General features: G+C 47.6%; 1 protein-coding gene across 1 annotated transcript in view; it reads left to right on the plus strand.

Annotated features, from left to right (window-relative positions):
- DIPK2B (divergent protein kinase domain 2B) overlaps nucleotides 1-23,206 on the plus strand; it is a 41,169-nt gene that overhangs the window by 4,477 nt on the left and 13,486 nt on the right. Inside the window, exon 2 of the mRNA XM_045812873.2 lies at nucleotides 3,604-3,868. Within this exon, the coding sequence (XP_045668829.2) occupies nucleotides 3,604-3,868 (265 nt within the window). The remainder of the gene's footprint in view (nucleotides 1-3,603; nucleotides 3,869-23,206) is intronic.

The raw sequence follows: 23,206 nt of genomic DNA on the forward strand, positions 1-23,206 counted from the left end.
AGCAGTATTTCTAATCAGAATTACTCCTAGGGATTCCTGGGCTCTCACCAAGACAGGTGCTTTCCCTCCCCTTCCTTACTGAACTCACTTGGCCTTACATCCCCACCCCCCACTCCCAGAGTCCCAAAGGAAGTTTAAATACTTCTGAGTAGTGGAGGGCTCACAGTCAAGTAAGTAAATCATTAGGCTTGCTTTTGCCTTCTCTTCTCCCTTGCCCTCATCTGTCTCTCACTCGGAAGATGATAGTAATTATTGCTTTAACTCACTTCCTCGAATCAATTCAGAGGTCTCGGGAGATGCAGGGTCCCAGAGTTTATGGCAAAAGCATCCATGTACACATTCTGCCATCCACACATGCGCCCATCCATCCACCCGGCCATCCATTCACCCATTCATTCAGGCATCCGCCCATGCATCCACCCAACCATTCCTCTGCAGACAGCCAGCCGGCCAGTCCTCCACGTATCCCTCCACTCACTTATCATCCCTCTATACATCCGAACACCCACCCACCCATCCAGCCAGCCAGCCAACTAAAATGCACTGGCACTAACTTGGCGCCCAGCCCTCTGCTAGGCATTGAGCGACCAAGTTGAAGAAAGTCCAGTCCTAGCCCCGCAGGAGTTTACCTTCCATTGGGAAGGCAGTGGTGACACTGGGAAAATAGAAGAAAGTATCTCAGACAAAGGGATGGGCCCATGACCCAGTGAGTGGAGGGGCATAGGCCCAAAACAATGTGCTTAGCCAAGGATGAGCACTGGTTGGATGAGAACAAAGCAAGGTTGTAGGGGGAGCAGCAGGAGATGGGCCCAGAAAGAACTCTGTAAACTGCTCTAAGTAGTGTGAGCTGTGTCCTAAGAGCTTTTGGGAAGACACTGGATGTTTGAAGGGCTCTGGGCAGAGCTGAGGGATGGAGAAGAGAAAAGGGAGGCAAGAAATACTTCCGAAGGCATTTCTACAGACTTAGTGCTTGATGGGATGTAAGCATGAGGAGCATACAAGAGAAGAGTGTCTTATTGTCATCGCAATATTGTTATTATTGTGTCGCTCTGCCCCACACCTCTCCCCTGTCCTCTATGTTGAGGGGTTTGGGTGGATTGGACCCCATGACCTTTTTGCTTGCTTCCAGCTCTGGAAACTATGATACTGCTAGCCACAGCCCCTGATAATATTACCTACCAATCTGTTCCCACAAACAAAGTCATAAAAAGGATGACAGGGCGGCCAGGCCATGGCAAAGCGCTTGAGATTGCAAGCTCTGGAGCCTTGAATGCCGCTTCCTCCAATTTCTGGTTGTGTGACTTTGGACAAATTACTTCTCTGTGCTTGTTTCCTCATCTGTATGGTTAAGAACTGTGCTGACTTCACAGGTTTGCTGCCAGCTTTAACTGAATTAGTACACACGAAGCATTTAGCATGGTGACTGGCGTGCTTAAGTGTTTCATACATGCGTGTTGCTACGATCAATGTCTAAGAGAGCCACCTATCATAAATCCTCAGTCACAGGCCTTTCGGGGGGCTGAACCCCCAGGAGCAAGAGCAGCTACAGGAATCTCAGAGGGGAGGATCATTCCTGAAATTGCCCGTGAAAGTGATTCACTCTTAGTTCACAATGTTTCATTCTTTTATTTTTTTTTAAGATTTTATTTATTTACTTGAGGGAGAGGCCACAAGCTGGGGAGGGGCACAGGGAGAGGGAGAAGCAGACTCTCCACAGAGCAAGGAGCCCGATGTGGGGCTCGATCCCGGGACACGGAGATCACGACCGGAGCCGAAGGCAGACGCTTAACCCACGGAGCCACCCAGGCGCCCCCACCATGTTTCATCTTTTTAAATAGATCTGTGGCAACGTTGTGAAACAGAATTCTTCGGGCCTACTTGCACTGCAGTGTGAACGGCTCTACTGCACTGTGGAAGGTGCTAACTGCCAGGTTCCGCTGGGAGCACCTTCTTTGAGAAGCTTGCAGCCTCTTAAGGTGACGCTGCATCATATAAGCGAGAAAACAAAGCAGTGTAGAGTTTGGGGCCAATCAAAATGCTGATTCCCCCAAAAGTCAGGATCATGAGGTTGTCCAATAATACCCACTAATAAGAAGTTCCAGAGTCTTACTTAAATTAACTACAGAATACGTCTCAGAAGCCTAATTGTATTAATCGGGAAAGTAAACGTTACCTTCCTAATTTTTCCTACATAAATCAGAAGCTGTCACATTCTTCCCTCATGAGAATGTTGGCATGCCGCCAGAAGAATGATGGGAGAAAAGGGTCAAGGTGGGGCCTCGGAAACCAGCGATGGGGGCTAGGCCAGTGCTTCTCCCCCGGGGAGGATGAAGGACTGACCAGGCCATTGTGTGGCATTACACACCTCTTGGATCCCAGGTGGCTTTGAATTTGTGACAGTTTACCAGCCACTGTTTGCTGTGACTTGGTTGGTACGGATGACTGAAATCTTTGGACTGAAGGCATAATCGATGGGGCCACTTAGGGTGGAATATGGAGAGGCAGTTCTCCTCCGAGTGCAGGCCCAGAAGCCTCTTCAGGAACTACAGTTCCAAGACCCAGCCATCGGTCAGAGGGTGGACTGTTTCTAGAACCAGTGTCGGGAAGAGGAAAGATCATGGGTTCTGCTGACCGACGGCCCCAGGTCTGCACCTCTGCTCGGCAATGTATTGTCTGAACTTGGGCGAGACCCTGAAGTTCTATAAGCCTCAGTTTCCCCATGTGTAAACTGGGGATGGGATATCGAGAGAATCCAAGGCACCAGCGTGTATAAAGCTGCCATCTTTACATGGAGAAGAAGTTCAGAAAGCCATGGCTAGTCTGTCTTTCTTTTTTTTTTTTCTTTTTTAAGGGTCATGGCTAGTCTTTCTGTGCCAGCTGCATGAAAAGGATAAAGTTTGTCTGACGTGTATCACCCTCACCTTTTCTTTTTTCTTTTTTTTTTTTAAGATTTTATTTATTTATTTGACAGAGATAGAGACAGAGCCAGCGAGAGAGGGAACACAGCAGGGGGAGTGGGAGAGGAAGAAGCAGGCTCATAGCGGAGGAGCCTGATGTGGGGCTCGATCCCGTAACGCCGGGATCACGCCCTGAGCCGAAGGCAGACGCTTAACGACTGCGCTACCCAGGCGCCCCTCGCCCTCACCTTTTCTGACACCACAAATTTACTTCCCTGAGTTTGAGGAAACAAAAGTAGTATGCTCACAGAAAGAGTTTGGAGCCCCCCCCCCCAAGTCGAAGGAGGAGAAATGCATGAGACGGGACGTCGTCTCCTGTCTCCTGTCTGTAGTCTGTTGGCTGGTCTTTCCTTGGCCCCTGATTCATCCCTCCAGCTCCAGGCAGATCCTAAAAGGGCTCTTCTGGGGACGCCTGGGTGGCTCAGTCCGTGAAGCGTCTGTCTTTGGCTCAGGTCATGATCCTGGGGTCCTGGGATCGAGTCCCGAGTGGGGCTACCTGCTCTCCGGAGACTGTGCCTCTCCCTCTCCTTCGGCCTGCCGCTCCCCCTGCTAGTGCTCTGTCTCTCTCTCCATGTCAAACAAATAAATTTTTAAAATCTTTAAAAATACATATAAAATAAATAAAATAAAAGGGCTCTTCTTCCAGGTTTGACAGCTGGCTGGCCTCCCCCCTCGGACTGCCTCCCGACTACTTGCCTTCTTACCCTGCAAATTACTCAGATGATTCCAAAACCTGGCGCCCCGTGGAGGTCTCCAGACTGATCAGCAAACAGCAAAGTGACATCTCGGACAGGAGAATCTGTGCCTCAGCAGCAGCCCCAAAGACCTGCAGCATCGAGCGCGTCCTGCGGAAAACCGGGAGATTCCAGAAATGGCTGCAGGCCAAGCGCCTCACACCGGACCTGGTGCGGGTGAGTGTGCTGGTCGTGGGGGTGGGCGAGAAGGGGGCGAGATGGAGGGAGGCGTCTATTCTCATCTCACATCTCCGTGTGGGGGAAAAGGAGTCCTGCTCTGTCTGAAGTGGGACCAAACCATGTCGCGAAGCAGAGTGGCTTGCAACAGGACGGTAACTAGACAGGTTTAGTTATAGGGACCCTTCCCATGGCCATCCTCCACTCTCGCTGATGTGACCCTCCACAACTGTTTGGGCAACAGTTTCTGGCTGCTACCTCTGGTCTGAAAAAACAGGCGGGATGACCCTCACTGACCCTCCCCCGGCCAAGGTTTAGCCCACCTACAACCTTCTTGGGGGACCTTCGCCAACCTCGCTTGGAAGCTCTCCTAGATACCCTGTTTCTCCATCCAGAGAGCCCACTTCGAACATCAGCTTCCTCGTCCAATTCCCACCATTTGGAAGAACTGAACGTGAGTCCCGACAGAAGCAGGCTCTGGTAATACAGCTCCCTCTTCCCATCTGAGAGCTCCCACTCACCCCCCCGCTCCCGAGTAGGCTGCCTCCGGGCCTTCAACACACTGCTGGTGCCCTCATACCCTGCATGGGTCCCCCCCCGTCCTGCACTATCGTCCCCAGGATCCTGCTTTTACACCCAAACCAGCACAACCATGTACTTCCCCACACACCCCACTGGGCCCCTGATGGCAGAAGATGCCCCCTCGGAGGACTGGAGAGTGTCTCACCTTCAGCCAAGATGGAAAAGAAGAGGCTCATCCCAACCTCCCAGCCATGACAAGCCTGGAAGGCTCGAACTGGCCCCCTGGGGGGGGATGCCGAGGCCACCTCTTGCACTCCCCAGGCCACAGGCCCCCTTCATGTGGACACCTGAGGCTGCCCGAGGGACTTCTGAGCATTCAGACCTTCCCTTGGCCTCTTCAAGATGAGGGACACCAAGCAAAGAAGAACCACTGGTCCCTGGCTATGTCGTCCATGTCACAAGACTACCTGGCTTTGCTCTTGGGTGGTGTGGCCACTGCTTTGCCATCAGGAGGAATCAAGCTGCGGGTAACATGGCTGCCATCTGACATCCAGCTGCCCAACGGGAGCCTTTTGCACTCTGCACTCTATGAATCTCACTGCCATGGGGTTGGGAGAGAAGGAGCCAGAGGAAGTCAAGCTGTTCCCAGGCCAGGGAGGTGGTGGCAGGATCCAACATCCGGGTCTTGTGCAGGAGACAGGAAGCAGAGGCTCAGGTGAGAAGAACCCTGTGCGGGGGTGCTCAACATTGAGCAGAACCTGACAACAGAGGACAGATAACGAAGTCCCCACTGTGGTCCATACCATCGGGATAATCTCGCTGTGCCTCTCTTTCTGCACCTGCTGACAGACCCTCCACGCCCTGGCCTGCGTACCTGCCACCTGCCATTTGCAGGCTGGCCACAGCAAGGACTGAGCCACAGGAAGAACCAACGTGAGACCTTTTCCACTTTGCCTCAACTATGTGCTCAGGAACATGTTACAGCCACACAATGGAATATTATTGACCATAAAAAAGAATCGAGTGCTGATACCTGCTTCAACACGGATGGACCGTCAAACCATTACACTACGTGAAAGAAGCCAGATGCAAAAGGACAAATATTGGAGGACCCCGTGTATAGGAAACGTCCAGAATGGGCAAATCCATAGAGAAAGAAGGCAGACTAGCGGTTGCCAGGAGCTGAAGGGGAGAATTAGGAGTGAACGCTGCATAGGCACAAGGTGTCTTTTGGGGATGATGGAAAAATTCTGGAGTTTGAGAGGGATGACAGTTGTACAGCCTTGTGAGTATACTAAAAGCCATTGAAATACGCACCTTAAAATGGTTAGAATGGTACCTTTTAGGTTCTGTAAATCTCACCTCAACTAAAATTAAAAAAAAAAAAAGGAAGAATAAGCCCCACAGAAACTTCACCAACCCTGTGACTTCAACCCCTTGGAGCCCCAAGAGGTGATGGGCAGCTAATCCAATAATTTAATTCATGCCAGGATGTTAACAGCTAAGAGCATTTCGCTGTTTGCGCTCTGCGAAACCATTTGTGTGTAAAACCAATACGGTATTACTCGTACTTGTCCATCCCATGACTATCTCACACCTTCCTAATACGTCCCTGCGTCTTCCCCCCTGCCCACAAAATCCAGACGTGCCCCCAGAATCCTTCTCAATGATGATCCGAGCAAGCAGCCTGTTTCAGAGTGACCATTCAGCCCAGATTTGGCCGAATGGCTCTGCCGGCTGCAGGAACTCTCTCGACCACGACTTGAGTGGGTGTTCCCCGAATTTCTGAAAAGCCACTTTCTGACCGGGATCTAGGCCAGGGCCGTCCAGAGTGTGTATCTCTGTGCATATGCCGGTGTGTGTTTGGGGAAAGGATAAGGGGCCACAGGGAACCCACAGGTTTGCTCAGAGAACTGACAAGGGAGAGAAGAGACACAAAGAAATAAAAGAAAATTGAAGGCAGGGGGGATGTGAACGGTGCAGGGCCTTCCGAACCTTGATTGTGAGTTCTGCTTACGAATAAATAAAGTCCACTTGGATGAAAAGCTCCAGGAATCACCATCAGAGGCTGAGCCACGGAGCCCGTGGCTCCCCCCTCCTGCGGGGCCAAGCCCTGCTTTGTGTTAAGGACACTCTCTTGAGCCACAGGCCGCATACTGCAGCGAGGAACCAGAAAAATCAGCCAGAGGGTGAAACGATGCAGTGTGTGTGTGTGTGTGTGTGTGTGTGTGTGTGTGTGTGTGTGTGTATGAGAGAGAGAGAGAGAGAGAGAGAGAGAGAGAGAGAGACTTATGCTAATAAAACTGTGACTTTTCTCCTTCTAAAAACTGCATTGTTCTGATGGGAATATCCCACAGCCTAAATTACTAGCCCACAGATAGAACCACAGCCAAGAACACCACCCAGTTTATCACGATGTGCTTGTCCAAAAAACCACAAAGAAAGCTTCCTCTGCTATGTTGCTAATCGGAGGAAAACACATATCCCCCAGTGTGTCCCCCTCCCATCCCCTCAACTCCCGGCTGCCTCTGACATTGTTCTAAACACAGACCCTGTTTTTCCCTCCAGTGGGAATGGATTTTGTGGCCGCCGCAGAGCCTTTTCTCCCACCAGATGGCAGCCTAGAATGTTCAGGCAGCTTCGTTCAAACAAGGATGGCTGGCAATTTCACCTTCTCGGTCTTGGTTATTTTTTTTAAAGAGATAGAATTAAGGGCAGTAAGCAAATTAAGCAAAACGCATGTTAACCATTTAATCGGAATATGGTTTTAGAGGTAAATATTGTGCTTAAAATTAATTCGAAAATTAATTACGGGGTGTTTGCAGGACCTATGCCCTGGGAGGGTATCAGGGTGTCGAGACAGGCTCCCTGCACCCTGGGAGATGACGCCCCAAGGGGGCGGGGACCCATTGTGATACGAAACAGATTATGATAACGTGTTTGAATGAAGATGAAAATCTTCTATGAATCGCAGCTAGTTTTCAGACCATAAAGATTTTAATCTCTCACAGGCTACCAGGTCAAGACCCTTCCAAAAAGTTACATTTGTTTTTTGGTTTGGTTTTTTAAAAAATAACATGGCCAGATTGATGCTAAAAAAAAAGAAAAGAAAAACAGCTGATTGGTGGCCATGCCATTTTCACACAGAGCTAATATGGGAGTCAAAGATGAAATGAATACTAATGGAAAAGGACATATAAGCTACTAAAGGTGCCTGGCCAGCCCCACATAGGTCAATATTGCCGGAACATCAGCACACACCCGCTGGCTGAACCGTCTTCGGAGAGCAGAGGCCCTTCCGGGGCACACTATGGTCATGAGACCCTGCTCCCCATGACCCTTGGGAAGTCGTCATGGTGCTTTGTGTGTCGCCCATGGGAGTTTCAGGAGCCAACTGGAGAGAGATTACAGCGTGGATCTGAGCCCCGCCCAGGCCACTCTCTGTTGACAGTTGAAGCAACTAAGGCTTTGGATCATGGGATTTGTCGAGGGTTCCAAGCACTGAGACTTCATGACCTCGGCATTTGTGGCAACCACGTTATTTGGAATGGGATAGAGACTGACCTATTCATTTCCAGGCCTCCATTTTATATAGCCTCATAGGAAAGGGACTAAGACATCACTCAGCCTGTCTGCTCAAATGAGTCCTAAATTACTCCTGAGGGACCTCACGAATGAAAAAGAAGACAGTGAAAGGTGTTCCCCACCTTGACGCAAACAAGTTGGGAAATTGAAGAGAGGCAAGAGAAGACTCAGGGAAGGCAGACATGAGATGAGTCACCAGGAGTTCCATCATAAATAAATCAAGCCACCCTTTGTTCTTGCTACGATTTCTTCCCTTGCTATCTCAATTATCCCTATTTTGATATGTGCTGGAACAAATACTTTTTGCTTGGCTCAGAAGCCTGAGAATTGACTGTGCCTCTGCATGGGGCCACGTGATATGAAGTAAACAGAGGTTAAACTAATATAGCATATAAGAGTTATCTATAAAGACATTGACTCGAAAAAATTAATGATGAAACTAATTGAGAAGTTGGTTGTGTTCTCAAAACAGTTCATTAGGCCACAGAGCTCTCGATAAATTTTCAAAAGTAGAACTAACATGGACCACTTTCTCTGATTAAAAGGCAATAGCAGGGGCGCCTGGGTGGTTCAGTCGGTTAAGCGTCTGCCTTCGGCTCAGGTCATGATCCTGGGGTCCTGGGATCAAGCCCCATGTCAGAATCCCAGATCAGCGGGGAGTCTGTTTCCCCCTCTGCCTCTCCCCCTGTTTGTGCTGTCTCTGTCTCTGTCTCTCTCTCAAATGAATGAATAAAATCGTTTAAAAGAATTTTTAAAAAAAGGCGATAATATCAGACATTAACAATAATAAAAAGGGGGAGAAAAAAGAACCCTACCAAATCTGCAATTTTAAAACATTGTCTTTTGAACGACAAAGCAAATAACTGAAATTGTAATTATATCAAGAAAATAACAATGATTAAAAAGTCTGTATAGCTCCAGTCTATGATTTAACCTTTGCCAAATCACTGCTCAGGGAACTGGAAACCAATCCCGTGTTGTGTTAGGCAGCTGTCGGTACAAGTTTGGGCATTAATGTGGAGAAATAATGCAAAAAGATATAAAAATGAGGAATTACATGTCAATTTGGTCCTGACTCAGGGCCACTTATAACAATAAAAAATTTTCCAGTTTTGCTAGCCCTTCTCCCTAAGGATTACCAAGAATTCTATGGAAGACTTGATTTGTAAGCCTTTCTGGTGGATTAAGTGCAAAACAAATGTATTTATCCCTGGTTTATATATAAGAGAGCAAACTACAGTGCAATTTAGCAACCTGCTAAAGGTCAAGATAGATTTCTACCCACTGCACCATACGCCTGTCATAGACTCTTGGGATTGAAAGAAACTTGAAAGCTTACCAACTGAAACTCGAAATATTTGCATCCTTTATCTTACCATACAAAACGGGAAACTCACGACCTTCAGAAACAGCCTATTCCTTCTTTGAAGAGAACAAATCATTAGAAAGTTCAGCTCAAATCTGTCTTCTTGTAGCTTTCACTCATTTAAATTATTAAATTATTTTTTATGTAGCTCCTTGGAGTTACATATGACTTTTCCCCATCCCATATATTTGCTCCCTTGTTCCTGGCTTCCCAGTCTAGATAATCCCCAATTCCCTTTCCCATCTAGGTCATTCCCCTCAAATTGATGCACGTTAAACATTGTGTCAGCTAAAACCCCTGCTACAGCTAGATCTTAGTTTTCAAGAACAGAGTCTTTTATTTATCCCGTTAAATATGATCTTCTTAGATTAAATCCATTACTCTAAGAGCCTGTCAACTCGATTCTGTTACTTATCATGGTCACTATCACCCCAACTACGTATCACCATCTGGTGTTGATGAAAAAAATTTTTATCTAGGTCCTAGTCATAAATAAAAATGTTAAACAGAGCAGGGAGAAAGACCAAGTCTTCTTTCTCTATGGGGATTAATCCATTAATTCTCTTTACTGTGCCTCACTGAAGCTGTATATTCTAAGTCTATTGCATTTCTTGGATTAAAAAGCAAATAATCAGGTCAAAGAAAAAAAGTGAAGTTAGTCCAAAATGATTTGATTAAATGAATCCTATATGGTAAAATATAGCTCTTTTCAAAGTTTTTAAAGCAAAGGAGAAATTATATACTTAAATGTAAAAATCCTAAGTGTGCAGCTAGATGAAGTTTTGTGTGTGTTCACGCACGTAGCCATGATCCACATTAAGACTGTGAGCATTTCCAACCCCTCGGAAGGTTCTTTCACATCACTTCTCTAAAAAGACACCCCACCCAGAGGTAACCAATGGTACTGTTTTGTTGAGACTCTCCTGGGTTGAGCACTGAAAGACCCACATCCCAGGAAACCTCTCAGTCCCAAGCAAACTGGAACCATTGATCACCCTACCCCCTCCAATGGTAACCACTATTCTGACCTAAATCACCATGAATTAGTTTTGTCTCGTTTTGAACTTCATTTAAATGAAATTTGCACAGTATATAGTCAGCATGGTGCTGTGCTATTTATCCATGTTGTTGCGTGAATCAGTAGTTTGGGTTTTTTTTTCATCACAGTATAATATTCCACTGTGTGATGATGTCACTACTTATGCATTCCATGGTTGATGAACATTTGGGTTGTATTTAGTTTGGGTGAATTAAAGCTGCTACAATCATTCTTAGATATGTCAATTGGTGAATATGAGCATACTTATGGAAGTAAAACTGCTGGATGATGGCACGTACGTAGGGACCCATTTAGTAGATGCTACCAATTTTCCAAAGTGGTTGTACCGATTTCCTCCTTTTAGCAGTGGAAGAGAGAGTTCCATTGTTCCACATCTCCATCAACCCTTGATATTGTTAGTTTTTCGTTTTCGTCATCTTGGTGGGTGTCTAGCAGTATCTCATTGTGTGGTTTGAATTTGTATTTTTCTCATAACTGATAATATAGAGACCTTTTTCGCATTTTTTGGCTGCTTTGATTTTGTCTTTTGTAAAATCCTGGGTTAAGTTGTCCCTTTTTTATTGGGTCATCTGCCTTTCTTACTGATTCCTAAAAGTTACGTTTATATTCTAAGATACGAGCTCTTTGTTGGATACATGTATTACAAATATCTTCTCCCAGTCCACAGCTGGCCGTTTCGCTTTCTTAATAGTATGTTTTGATGAATTGAAATTTTTCATTTCAATGTAGTCCAATTTATTCACTGTTTATTTTAAGGTTAATGCTTTCAGCATCCTGATTATCCCATGGTCATAAAAGTATTCCCCTGCTTACTTCTAGAAGCTTCCATGAATTATCTCTCATATAGAGCTCACTAATCATATGTTCTGCTGTGCCCAGTTTGGTGTTAACTCTGGTCAGTAAGTTCTTAATTTCAGATATTGCGTTTTGTATTTCTAAATGTCATGTGTTTTTTTTTTATAGGTTCCAATTCTCTGTTGAAATTCTCTCTATTAATTTTGTCTGTCTTTTCCTCTTTTCTCTTAAGATCTTAATCATAGTTGCTTTGAATTCCATACTTGCTAACACTGGATTATCTCTGCTTCTCCTTCTGCTTCTGCTGGTTGTTTTCCTTTTTCTTGATTGCCAATTAGTTTTTCTTGCTTCTTCACATTTTTCGGGAATTTTTTAAATGTATGCTGGATTTTAAGGATAATGCATTGTAGAGGTCCTGATTTACATTATCTTCCTCCAAAGATTGTTGACTTTTGTTCTAGAAGCCAATTACACCGCTCACAGATTACCAAAATCCAGGGTTTCTCCATCTCGGAGCTATGGACCTTTGGGGCCAGATTATTCTCTGTTGGGAGGACGAAGGTGAGGCTGTCCTGTGGACGGTAAAATATTTAGCAACATGCTCGACCCCCGCCTGCTAGATGCCAGTAGCATCACCACCTCCAGTGGAGACAACCCAAAATGTTTCCAGATGTTGCAAAACATCCCATAGGGAGCAAAATTGCCCCCTAGTTGAGAATCACAGCCTTAATCCTGTTGAGGTTGGGGTTAGACTGTGTTCGTGTCAATCTTCTTCATTGTTGCTCTTGCTCCTGGGACATGGTCCTTGCTGGTAGGACATGATCTTTACTCCTGGAGTGTGGCCTTCCCGAGGTCCAGTCCAAAGCCCAGGGTGCTAAGATGTCTGGCTCAAACTCCAGCCTCCATCTTGCCAGCAGTATGCAGCCTCTAAAATCTCTGTTCGAGGATACAGCCTTCTTCTGTGGTTCTCTCCTACGCCTGGAGTCCCATGCAGCTTAGGAGTTGGCCAAAGCCCTGGCAGGCACTTTTACATGTATTTGGGAAGCTCCTTCTCTGTGACTTTCTCCTTGATAGGACCCTGCTCCCAAATCCCAGCCACTCTGGCAGCCCCCAAGCGCTTCCCTTACCCAGCAAGACTCCTCGCCACAGCTTAGAAAAAGCCCTCAGGAAAAAGACTGTGGGACTCTGGGGCTTGGCTCATGTGCAGTCTTTTTCTCAAGAACCACGGCCCTATGTTGGTCGTGGTCCAATGCCCGCAAACTGCTGTTCTCTAGATTTCATCCAGGTTTTAGAGCTATTTACAGTAGAGGGGTAAGTCTGATACCGGTTGTACCGCCGTGGCCGAAACTAGGAATCTCAGAATGATCTACTTTCCAGGAGACAAACAAAACAAAACAAAACAAAAACCAGAACAAAAACAAAAAGCAAAACAAAACAACAACAACAACAAAAACACCTGGTCCTACTGCATTCATATTATCCAAATCCTAAATAGAGCTATTAAAGCCATCTTTCTGGCTTTTGAGAATATCACCTTATTCTAAAAGGCTTCTGCATTTTGGATACTATTTCCAGGCTGAAGGAAGTGCAGGGAACACCTGTGGCTTACAGCTCGGCATAAATGAAAGGAGGGGCGCCTGGGGGGCTCTGTCAGTTAAGCATCTGCCTTCGGCTCAAGTCATGATCCCAGGATCCTGGGATCGAGTCCTGCGTCGGGCTCCCTGCCCAGTGGGGAGTCTTGCTTCTCCCTCTCCCTTTGCCCCTCCCTTCTGCTCATGCTCTCTCTCTCTTTCTCCCACAAAAATAAATAAATACAATCTTTAAAAAAAAATGAAAGGCACCAAGCCTAGCATGGGAGTCGGAGGAGAGCCCGACTTAAAAATACACTTACAGCAGACCAGAAAGGCACTTTCTATAGAGTACATGGCATTGGTTTCCGTTCCTTTGGTTTTTGCCTCTCCAGCCAGATGGGGTGCTGCTTGAGGGCAGGGACGGCTTCTTAGTCATCCATGGGTTCCCTCACCCATGTCTGCCATGGAGTAGACACCTCACAAATGTTTGGGAGATGAAGGAGTGATAGAATGAGTGAATGGATGGGACATCCCTCACCGCCCACTGTTCATGGCTTCAGGGTGACTTTCAGTCCCTACCAGGGCTAACTCCCTGGGCTAACTTCAGAGGCCAGCAGATTTCGGAGTCTCCAGAAGTCCTGACTTTCCCCCAAAGAACATCTTTACTGGCTTGACCCAGGTGTTAGCAAGACTGAAAGTATCATGGTTCCTACTCCTTGGAATATGACTCTTGATACTGGAAAAGTCTAACAGATTCAAGGGAGGAGGGATGGTGACACGGTCTTCCACGAACACTCTCCAAAGCTTGATCTCACCACTGTTATCTTGGAAGAGAGACAAGTAAGACATTTTGACCCAGAGCCAGAGAGGAAGAAGTAGATGGAAAGACTCTTGCTCGGGAGAACAAGGGGTGGTTCCTCCAGGGGGTCGCCTGATAAGCTGGGCCAAGCACTTCTGAGGGCTGTACTTCAAAGGGAGGGTGAGACACCGAAAGACCAATTGACCTTTCATCGCTCTTTCTCCTAGGGTCCTCAGTGCCTCCCTACTAAGAGGTTTCGGGAAGGTCAGTGGTCCAGGGTGACCATGCATCTAGGGCCCCAAAAATGGCACTGGGTGCCGTGGAGACCTTCTGCACACCGTCCTTCAGACTCAGCAGGTGCTCGTTTAGACGTGGCACTTTCAATTCTGGGGACAAGATAGCAGACAGCATGTATGCTTTTGGTAGGGAGGGGAGCTCCTAAAACATAAGTGACTCTTTGTGTTAACCAACAAATATGGCTACCTTCTAGTATTTTGAGATCGGCATCATCTTTTCAGCCTAAAATGACCGTCCTTTCCTGGGGTTCTGGGTCTAAGGAACTCTGTATGTGAAGCTACCTGATTTTTATATGGCCGGATGGCTGCAGTGACGTGCGTACAGTCACGGGGCTCACCCCGTTCTTAACACTCACTGTTCTTGGGTCCATCTGTTCTCTCTGTCCTCCCTGAAGTCCTGCCCATAGCCCAGTGGGGAACAATCTACAGCCTCCCCTTCCAGTTGTCCGTTTAAACTTAATGCCTCAAGCACTCGTGGCGCTGGAGGCCATCAGATTGCCTGAGCATATTTTCCCACAGGAGGTCCCCGTGACAGATCCCCTTCCCTCTGCCTAGACCAGAGAACTCTTTCAACCAAGTCCTTCTACACAGCACCCTCAGCACTTCCCCGTCCATTGGGAGGTAGCCAGCCTTCTGGCCTGACTCAGAGAGCCCTGTCACCTGTCTCCCCTGGCCCCACCTCTGCTTTCCCAGACACATCCTCAGCCCGGCCGCCAGCCACCACAGCCACCCTCCCCCCCCCCACCCAAATCCAGGTCTTTCCCTTCCCATTCAATTTTTAAATCTTACTTTTTAAATGTCTTAAAAAGATTGTATTTATTTACATGGAGAGAGAGCGCATGAGCGAGGGGAGAGGCAGAGGGAGAAGCAGACTCTCCGCTGAGCAAGGAGCCCGATGCAGGACTCGATCTCAGGACCCTGGGATCATGACCTGAGCCAAATGGTCGGATGCTTCACCGACTGAGCCACCCAGGTGCCCCTAAATTTTATTTTTATTATCAAGGTAACATATATTCATTATAAAAATTTCTAAATTATATATGTTTTAAAATCCATAAGGAAGTGGGGGGAAAAATGACTTAGAACCCACCTCCCGGAGGCAACCACTGTGAACACATTGGAGTTCTCCCTTCTAGTCTTCTTTCTAGTCATAGTAACCTAATTAAAAAGAAATCAAAGAATTATCAGTTGAATAAGTTGAAAAATGATAAGAATAATCTTTAAATATATGGAAAATGCAGTATATGGAATGTTACACGTTCCTCTGTAATTAAATATGGTATCACATACTCTCCCCTGTATCATTAATGGAGAGAAAAGTCTCCATGAGAGACACAAAGAAAGGCCACGGTGTTGGGGTGGCTTTGTAACATGTCACCTTGGCCTGGCTGAACTGCATTTCCCAGAATCCCCTTCCCTGTTAGTTTCCATTTCCAGTGGGCTACAGAAAGATTTCACTGGGAGTTTTGAAGGGCAGAAGGGAAACAGTGACCACTTTGTAGCTCACACACAGTGTCCCCTCTGCTGGCTCCCCTTGCTGGGGTGAGGTCAATTGTGTGAGGTCAAATCCCCGTTTTTAAAAAAGAAGAAAAAACAACCTAGTGTTTCTGCTTCTCTGATTGAACCCTCAACGATAGGGGTGGTACAATCTCGACAGAGAGGGGCTGGGGAGAAACAGAAGCCTGGAAGCCCCTCCCCCAAGCAAGCACAAGGTTAGTTTGAAGGTTTTCCTGACGATCGGGATTCTCTCTGAGCTTCCTGGACCACAGGACCTTTGCACAGCAGAAGCCACAGAGCTCCCACGGAAGTTTCTGCAAGGTTGCATGCACAAGTGAATTGTCAGAAGTACTTGGCGTCCTGTCTTCTGATTAAAAAAGAAAGGTGGGGCTGGGGACCCCAGCAGCCCATAAAACGAAATGGCCCAGTGGAGAATTACGACCAGCCTTGGTGTACGTGACTCAAAATGACAGACCATGAAATAATGTGTTTTCATCTGCATCAGCAGCCCCGTCCGTCCCAACTATCAGCTGAATTGCCTGCCACAAAGATTATTTCATCTGCCACAGTGAAAAATCTTTGAGCAGCTCACAAATTCCACAGTGGCAAAGCCTGGGGCCCCAGACTGGGGAAGATGGAGGATGAGATGGGACGAGAGAAAGAGAGAGACTCCAATAGGAGGACGAAACTAGCCACCACTCCCCTAGGCAGGGTCATCCAAGATGTTGGCTACCCCATGGAAGAGGGGGCCATGACTGCCACCGAGTGAGCCTCAGGCTGCCGAAGCTTTGACAGCAAGGAGCACAGGGAGGCAAGGAAAAGAGGAGGCCTGATCACAGCCTCTGCATCACAGGTACCATGAGGGACACCGTGAGGAATTCAGCGACAGTGGTCACCTATGCACCACAAATGGCGCACGTCTTCTAAAAAGAGACAATTGCTTGTAACTTACTCAGGGATCAGAAGTTGCAGGGATCAGAAACCTCCTTGGAACAATTCAAGTATAAAGGGGGGTTCATTGTGCCGGAAGTACATCCACCTGGACCTCATGGAAACTGGGAAGATCTAAGGCGCCTACTCAGCCCATCTCTGCCTCTGGGGCAGACTGGATCCCCCTGTGTGGTCATGCTCCCTGTTCCTCTCCAACGTGATAGGACATAACTGTTCCCAGACCCACCACCGGCTGCCTGGCTCAGCCTCCCAGGAGCTGGGGGTTGGAGCAGACGCCCCGAGTAAGGGCTCTCTGGCACATTCATCCATCCGTGACCAAGGACGTGCTTATCCAGGACCTCCCAGGTGTCCGCCCCAGACTGGGAGCTGAGGAGGTCACAGAAGTGTTGGTATTCAACGTCCCTGTCCACAAGCACCTGAGAGCTGAGGCACGACGGGGCCTGAGGACCAGACTCCAGGAGAAAGAAGAAAATGAGGGCTTGGTTAGGTCAGGAAAGCTGCTTAGAGGATGTGTGATCTGACCTGGGAGGGAAAGGACGGGCTGGGGGAAATGTCCATGGTAGATATTTCAAAGAATAAAAGAAACACGTACCGGGCAAAGATGCGGAAGCAAGAATAAGGTTGTGAATGTGGAAAGTAGTTAAATGTCAAGGCCATGATCACAGTGTGCGTCCACAGCAGTGGGTAGCATTGTAACAGGCAGGACTGGGAGGCAGGGAGTGTTGACGTTCATTCTGTAAGACAGCAGTTCTCAACCTTGAGTCTGTGTCAGAAGCTTCTGGAGGGCTCGTTAACACAGGCACCGCTGGGCTCTGGCTCCAGAGGTTCTGATGCAGCAGGCCTGGGGCAGGGACCGAGAATATGCATTTCTAAAAGACAAGTGACTTGAGGACAGGGGATCTTTCCACAAATGGGCCGAAAAGTAGTAGGCAGGGTGCATGGACAAGGGTCCACAGTGGGGTCGAGGAGGCTGGGTAGCAAAAGTAAGACAGGGCCATACACACACAACAGCCGCCAGTGAAGAAAGTAGCCAGGGCCTGGGGGGGGGGAACATCCAAGAGGTACCGCTTCTGCCACTGGCCAGACGATGCCCAGGGCTCCTGGGGAAGTGAGGACGCCTGGCATCCAGGTCTTGCCCTTGAGGCCCGGGACTGCTAGGGAGAGAAAGCCAACAGAAACCCTGCCCGAGGAAAGAATGTCACCCAGAGTTGGAGGCCCTGTTTTACATGGAAACCAGAGCTCTGCCACAGCCGGGCCTTTCTGTGCCAGGGAAACATTCCATAGCCTGCACCCTGCCCCACGCCCCTAAACCTGTTTTATTTTTTAATTTAATGTGTTCACATCGATACAACCTTCCTGGGGAGGTTATCCACTCGGAGGGGATCCAAAGTGAACTCCAAATTCTGGACCTGCTCCTGGCTCATTTCTGGTCTCTGCTTCTACTCTTCCAAGCCTAACTCGCCATCAGTGACTGACCTGTAAGGGACGGGAATTGATAAGTGCAGGCAAACACTACAGAGAGAAACTTCCCAATGGGGGAAGGGGCCGATGATAGATCCACCGTATCATGACGTCAAAGCCACATCGAAATGATGAGGAGACCAACTACTGTACAAAGTTCCCTCCCTTCTCCAGTGCCAGTGACAGTGGCTGAGGATGATGAGCCGTGCCTGTAAAGGGGCATGCCAAAACTTTTTATTTTTTATTTATTTATTTTTAAAGTTGGCTCCATGCCCAGCCCGGAGCCCAACTTGGGGCTCGAACTTCTGACCTGAGCTGAGATCAAAAGTCGGACGCTTAACTGACTTGAGCCACCCAGGGGCCTCTAGATGTCTAAACTTTTTGAGTCATCCAAGCGGTTTCTATCAAATAGTCGCTGTGGCAGCCGGCACTTGCAGAACGAAAAGTTAACAAACCAAGAACATTCACATAGGGTCGGGGTTCCAGATGAAAAAACAATTAGAAAGCATCTCAGTAAAAGGGAGGAAAATCCGTCTACTGGAGCAGGAAAGAACTGTGAGCTGTTTCTTGTAAGAACAAAAACCAAATGGGTTTTCCTGGCTTTGAACACAATGCAGCTTGAGGAAACATTCTGTAACTTTCAGCTTAATTACCCGGAATAACCGGTACAGTCCGTGAATCATCATTGTTTTAATTACGACACACTGATTAACTCTGATACATAATTAACCTAAACCCTGCTTCACGAGCGTATTTAACAACTAAATCATGTAAAAGGTGTTCGGGTGTGTAACCAGAAAGTCAACTCAAAGAGGTTTATTAGCACTCGAACTTTCTCTTTTCCCCCCCGGGTGCTAGGAGAGTTTGAGAACAGTAAATTCACTAAGAGTAAAAACTCGTTAGTTTGAGATTTCCTTCAGCCCTCCAAATCGAGCCGGTCAGGGCAGCCTTCTCACTAGAAAAGCTGACTTCTGATCTTTTCTTCTTTTTTTTTCTCTCTCGTATCACTGCATTTGTGTATTTATACATCCCCACATAGAACGATGGTAGCCTCTGGGGGCGGTAACGGGAGCTCTTGTTCACTTTCACACTGTATGATTCCATATTGTTCGAACGTCTGACAATGAACGTGCACGGCATGGCCAACTTTGCAAGCCTCTTTCCTCCCAGTGCATGGGAAAAAGTGCACTGGTTAACCACTCTCTATAGACAGTGTGGGCATGGCCTGTGGCTTAATCCATTGATGGGGAAGATGGTGGTGACCCTGGAAAAGGTTCACCAGGGGCACCTGGGTGGCTCAGTCGGCGAAGTGTCTGCCTTCAGCTCAGGTCATGATCTTGGGGTCCTGGGATCAAGCCCCACGTTGAGCTCCCTGCTCAGCCGGGAGGTTGCTTCTCCCTCTTCCTCTGCCCTTGGCCCCTGCTTGTGCTCGCTCGCTCTCTCTCTCTCTCTCTCGTAAACAAATAAAATCTTTTTTATTTTATTTTTTATTATTATTATTTTTTTTTAAAGATTTTATTTATTTATTCGACAGAGATAGAGACAGCCAGCGAGAGAGGGAACACAAGCAGGGGGAGTGGGAGAGGAAGAAGCAGGCTCATAGCGGAGGAGCCTGATGTGGGGCTCGATCCCAGAACGCCGGGATCACGCCCTGAGCCGAAGGCAGACGCTTAACCACTGTGCCACCCAGGCGCCCCAAATAAAATCTTTTTTAAAAAGGTGGGGTGAGGAATAAATTAACTAAATAAAATAAAAAGGGGGTAAAGTGACTTGAGTTAGCACATCTGGTGTCTTTAGCACGTGTGTCATAAGTTGTGAACATGAAATCCTTTCTGTTTGCCTTGTTTTTATGTTCGGTAAAGCCTTAGAAGAACAGATTCTGAGAAGTGAAAACTAATTCTCATTCCGACATGGCGCTTTCCACTGGTCAGCTGACTATGTCCTTGGAAGGAGAGGTCAGAGTCCTGAAGCCAGCTGTGCCTTCAGCCATCTTTATGACCTCAGTCTGCTGACTTCAGGTCTTTACAAAGGAAAGCCACGCTTCTTGCCTTAGATTCTCTTCCTGAGAGCAGCTAGTGTTCTTTTCTTCTCCACATTTACTTCCATCTGAGCAAGTGTTCAAATATGTTCAGTCATGGCAAATCTTTGTCTTCCAAGTAATATTTGCTTTTGGGAAACAGCCCAAAGTCTTCCAGACCCAAGTGGGACGATTAATACGGGAAATGAGCTTGGGGCTAGGATGGCTATAAGGCACCCACTGTCTTCCCGAGTCCTCCTGCCATTCCTGTGAGGTAGAAGAGGCACTATCATCTCCTTTCACATAAGAGGAAACTGAGTCTCTGTCGGGCCAAGATTCCAATCCAAACCCATTGCCCTTCCCTCGTGCCTCAATGAGGCCACCTTCTTGTGAGTTGGTGGACTGTTTGGCTTACCTGGGTTCAGCGAAACCACTCTCTGGAAAAGCGGTTTGTGGTAAGGCCATCCCCGGCCTAACACTGGGCCTGGAAGTTCCTGGGACCTGAGGCAACTCTGGCGTCTGGCAGCCATGCATCTAGCACTTCAGCCAGTCTCTCCTGGGCTCCCAATTACCCTGGTTCATGGCGCCCCTGCTTCTTTCCACAGCTCTTCCCCATCCCCCGTTTCTCAGATGGATCCCAAATCTAAATTCCAAAACAAAGTCAGAAAAACTGCCTTAGCTCTTCACTGGTACCTCACTCGCACCAGGCACCCCCAATCCCATCAAAGATGGCGTCGCCCTGTTTGCCTAAGCATGCGGCCATGGAGGGGCAGGCTTCAGCTAGACGGTGACATCAGGCGTGGAGAGTACCATGGCTGGTTAGAAGGTGCATCTGTAGGGGTGCCTGGGTGGCTCAGTCGTTAAGCTTCTGCCTTCGGCTCAGGGCGTGATCCCAGAGTTCTGGGATCGAGCCCCACGTCAGGCTCTTCCGCTGGGAGCCTGCTTCTTCCTCTCCCACTCCCCCTGCTTGTGTTCCCTCTCTCGCTGGCTGTCTCTCTCTCCGTCAAATAAATAAAATCTTTAAAAAAAAAAAAAAAGAAGGTGCATCTGTAATGTGGCAGTGATGACGCTTATACTGAGGACAATGATGGTGACAATGATTTGTACCATTTGCTGAATGCAAAACACACGCCTCTCGCCATGCCAAGCCTTTTGCATGCATGTTCTGTGAGGCTTGTAAACTAGCTCTGTGCTCAGTTTTCAAAGAGATAGCGGGACAAGAGGTAGTACTTCTCTAGTCTTTCTACCATGTGATAATGGACAACATAGCAGCATAACTTCTGGCACTATTTCCTGGCCAAAATAACTAAACGGGCAATCCTAGTATCTTCACCCATCCCTGACCCAACATAAGAAGTATAAAAACGGAGGCATCTAGGGCGCCTGGGTGGCCCAGTTGGTGAAGCGTCTGCCTTCGGCTCGGGTCATGATCCCAGGGTACCAATAAGCATAATGATCTTTAAAGAGTCGCTTCCCTTTCCTGGTTTTTACCTTCGTATGGCTTATCTGGAAAATGGGAGCATTTTGCTAGATGGCGTGATAATACAGTCTACCATTTGCATTTGCCAGCATGGGTTATGAAAATTAATGTCATTGCATTCTCCACAAAATTTTTAAAAGATTTTATTTATTTATTTGAGAGAGAAAGAGAGCGAGAGAGAGCACAAGTGGGAAGGGGGACCGGCAGAGGGAGAGGGACAAGCAGACTCCCCGCTGAGCAGGGAGCCCAACACAGGGCTGGATCCCAGGATCCTGAGATCATGACCCGAGCCTGAGCCGAAGGCAGACGCTTAACCGACTGAGCCACCCAGGTGCCCCAATTTACCACAGATTTTTGAAGCCCTTTTTTAAGCAATCACTCAGTTTCCCGGATGGTCACCAGGGCAAGAGAGAACTAAAGGCTCAAGGTCCCTGCGTATGTCGAGATAGCGTCCATGAAAAGGCTTGCCACAGGGCCTGACACTTAAAACTTCTACTAAGTGTTCCTCTCCTTTCCCCAACCATGTCCTGCAACCATGTTTTCCGATCGTGATCACCACAGAGGCTTCTGCAGCAAGCAGCTCCCATGCCATCGTCCCAAACCCACCGGGAATGGGCAGCGTGTGCGTGACATTCTCTGGTGGTCGGCGGTCAAACCCCCAGCTGAGACGTGGGCCCCTGCTGCCATCTTCCACTTCTGGTGGGAACACTCAGGCCGAGCAAATCTCACCCATGGGCTGGAACTTGAGAAGGAGCGGGGGCAATTCTGGCATGAGGCTTGCAGACCATGTAACTTTAAGTTGTGGTCTGCTTGGAGGGGAGAGCCCCTTCTAGCTCCACATACGGATGAACTCTCTTATCTCTAGCTTCTAGAAAGGAACAACAAGCATAGCTGTTTTACTTCTTAAGTACCTCCAACAGGGTCACGAAATGTTTGTCTAGACGATTTACCATCAGTGATTCTGTTCTGGTAAGAACCCTTTACATGAGGACAGTCCTGGTGGCTGGTGATGTGTTTTTGAGCCAACACACTCGAGAATGTGGGTAAAAGCCAACCGAAGCTCAAACAACTCATTGCGGAAGTTACGTCTTGTGTCCTCCGATTTCACTAGAAGCTTCAAAGGTGAAAGCAAATCTAGATTTCGATCTCGTTGCCGTCACTTCCACAACGAACAAGTGATTTTCCCTTAGCGGAGTGTATAATCTTTGTGTAACATATCTTATATAGTATATTAATACATTAAATACAATGTTAATCATTTATTAATGAATATTAATGTGGTGCAAATGATTAATATATTTTTGCATAATCTATATATATAACACACAATATTTTATATATGTATATGTATATACATGTATATGTGTTTGCATATATATACACACGCACATACAAGCAGATTTATTTCAAGGAATTGGCTTATGCGATTATGGGGGCTGACAAGTCCCAGATCCACAGGGCAGGCCAGTAAGCCGAGTCCCCTGGGCGGGAACTGACACTACGATCGACAGGCAGAATTTCTTCCTCCTCCTCAGGGAAACCTTCCTTATGCTCTTAAGGCCCTTCAACTGGTTGGATCAGGCCCACCCACTTTATCGAGGATGATCGCCTTTCCTTTAAGTCAACTGACTGTAGATATTAATCACATCTACAGAATATCTTCACAGCAACCCCTGGATTGGTGTTTGATGGAATAACTGGGCACATTAGCCTGGCCAAGCTGGCACATGAAACAGCATCTCAGGGACATACCCAGTAAATTTTATTGTCTGACATACAGACCGTTAGGGATTGTGCTGGAGAAGTGTGACCATCGCTCTCTGTACCCTCTTGCACAGAAGGCCCCTGTTAGATGACAGTAGAGGAGAGCAAAAGCCCAGTCACTAGCTCCACACGGTCAAGACTTTGACCTGCTGGCTGGTTCCCTAAGGGATGGCA

Source organism: Ursus americanus, chromosome X (assembly GCF_024610735.1).
Source record: "Ursus americanus isolate L20-20 chromosome X, mUrsAme1.1.p, whole genome shotgun sequence".
Taxonomy (NCBI): domain Eukaryota; kingdom Metazoa; phylum Chordata; class Mammalia; order Carnivora; family Ursidae; genus Ursus; species Ursus americanus.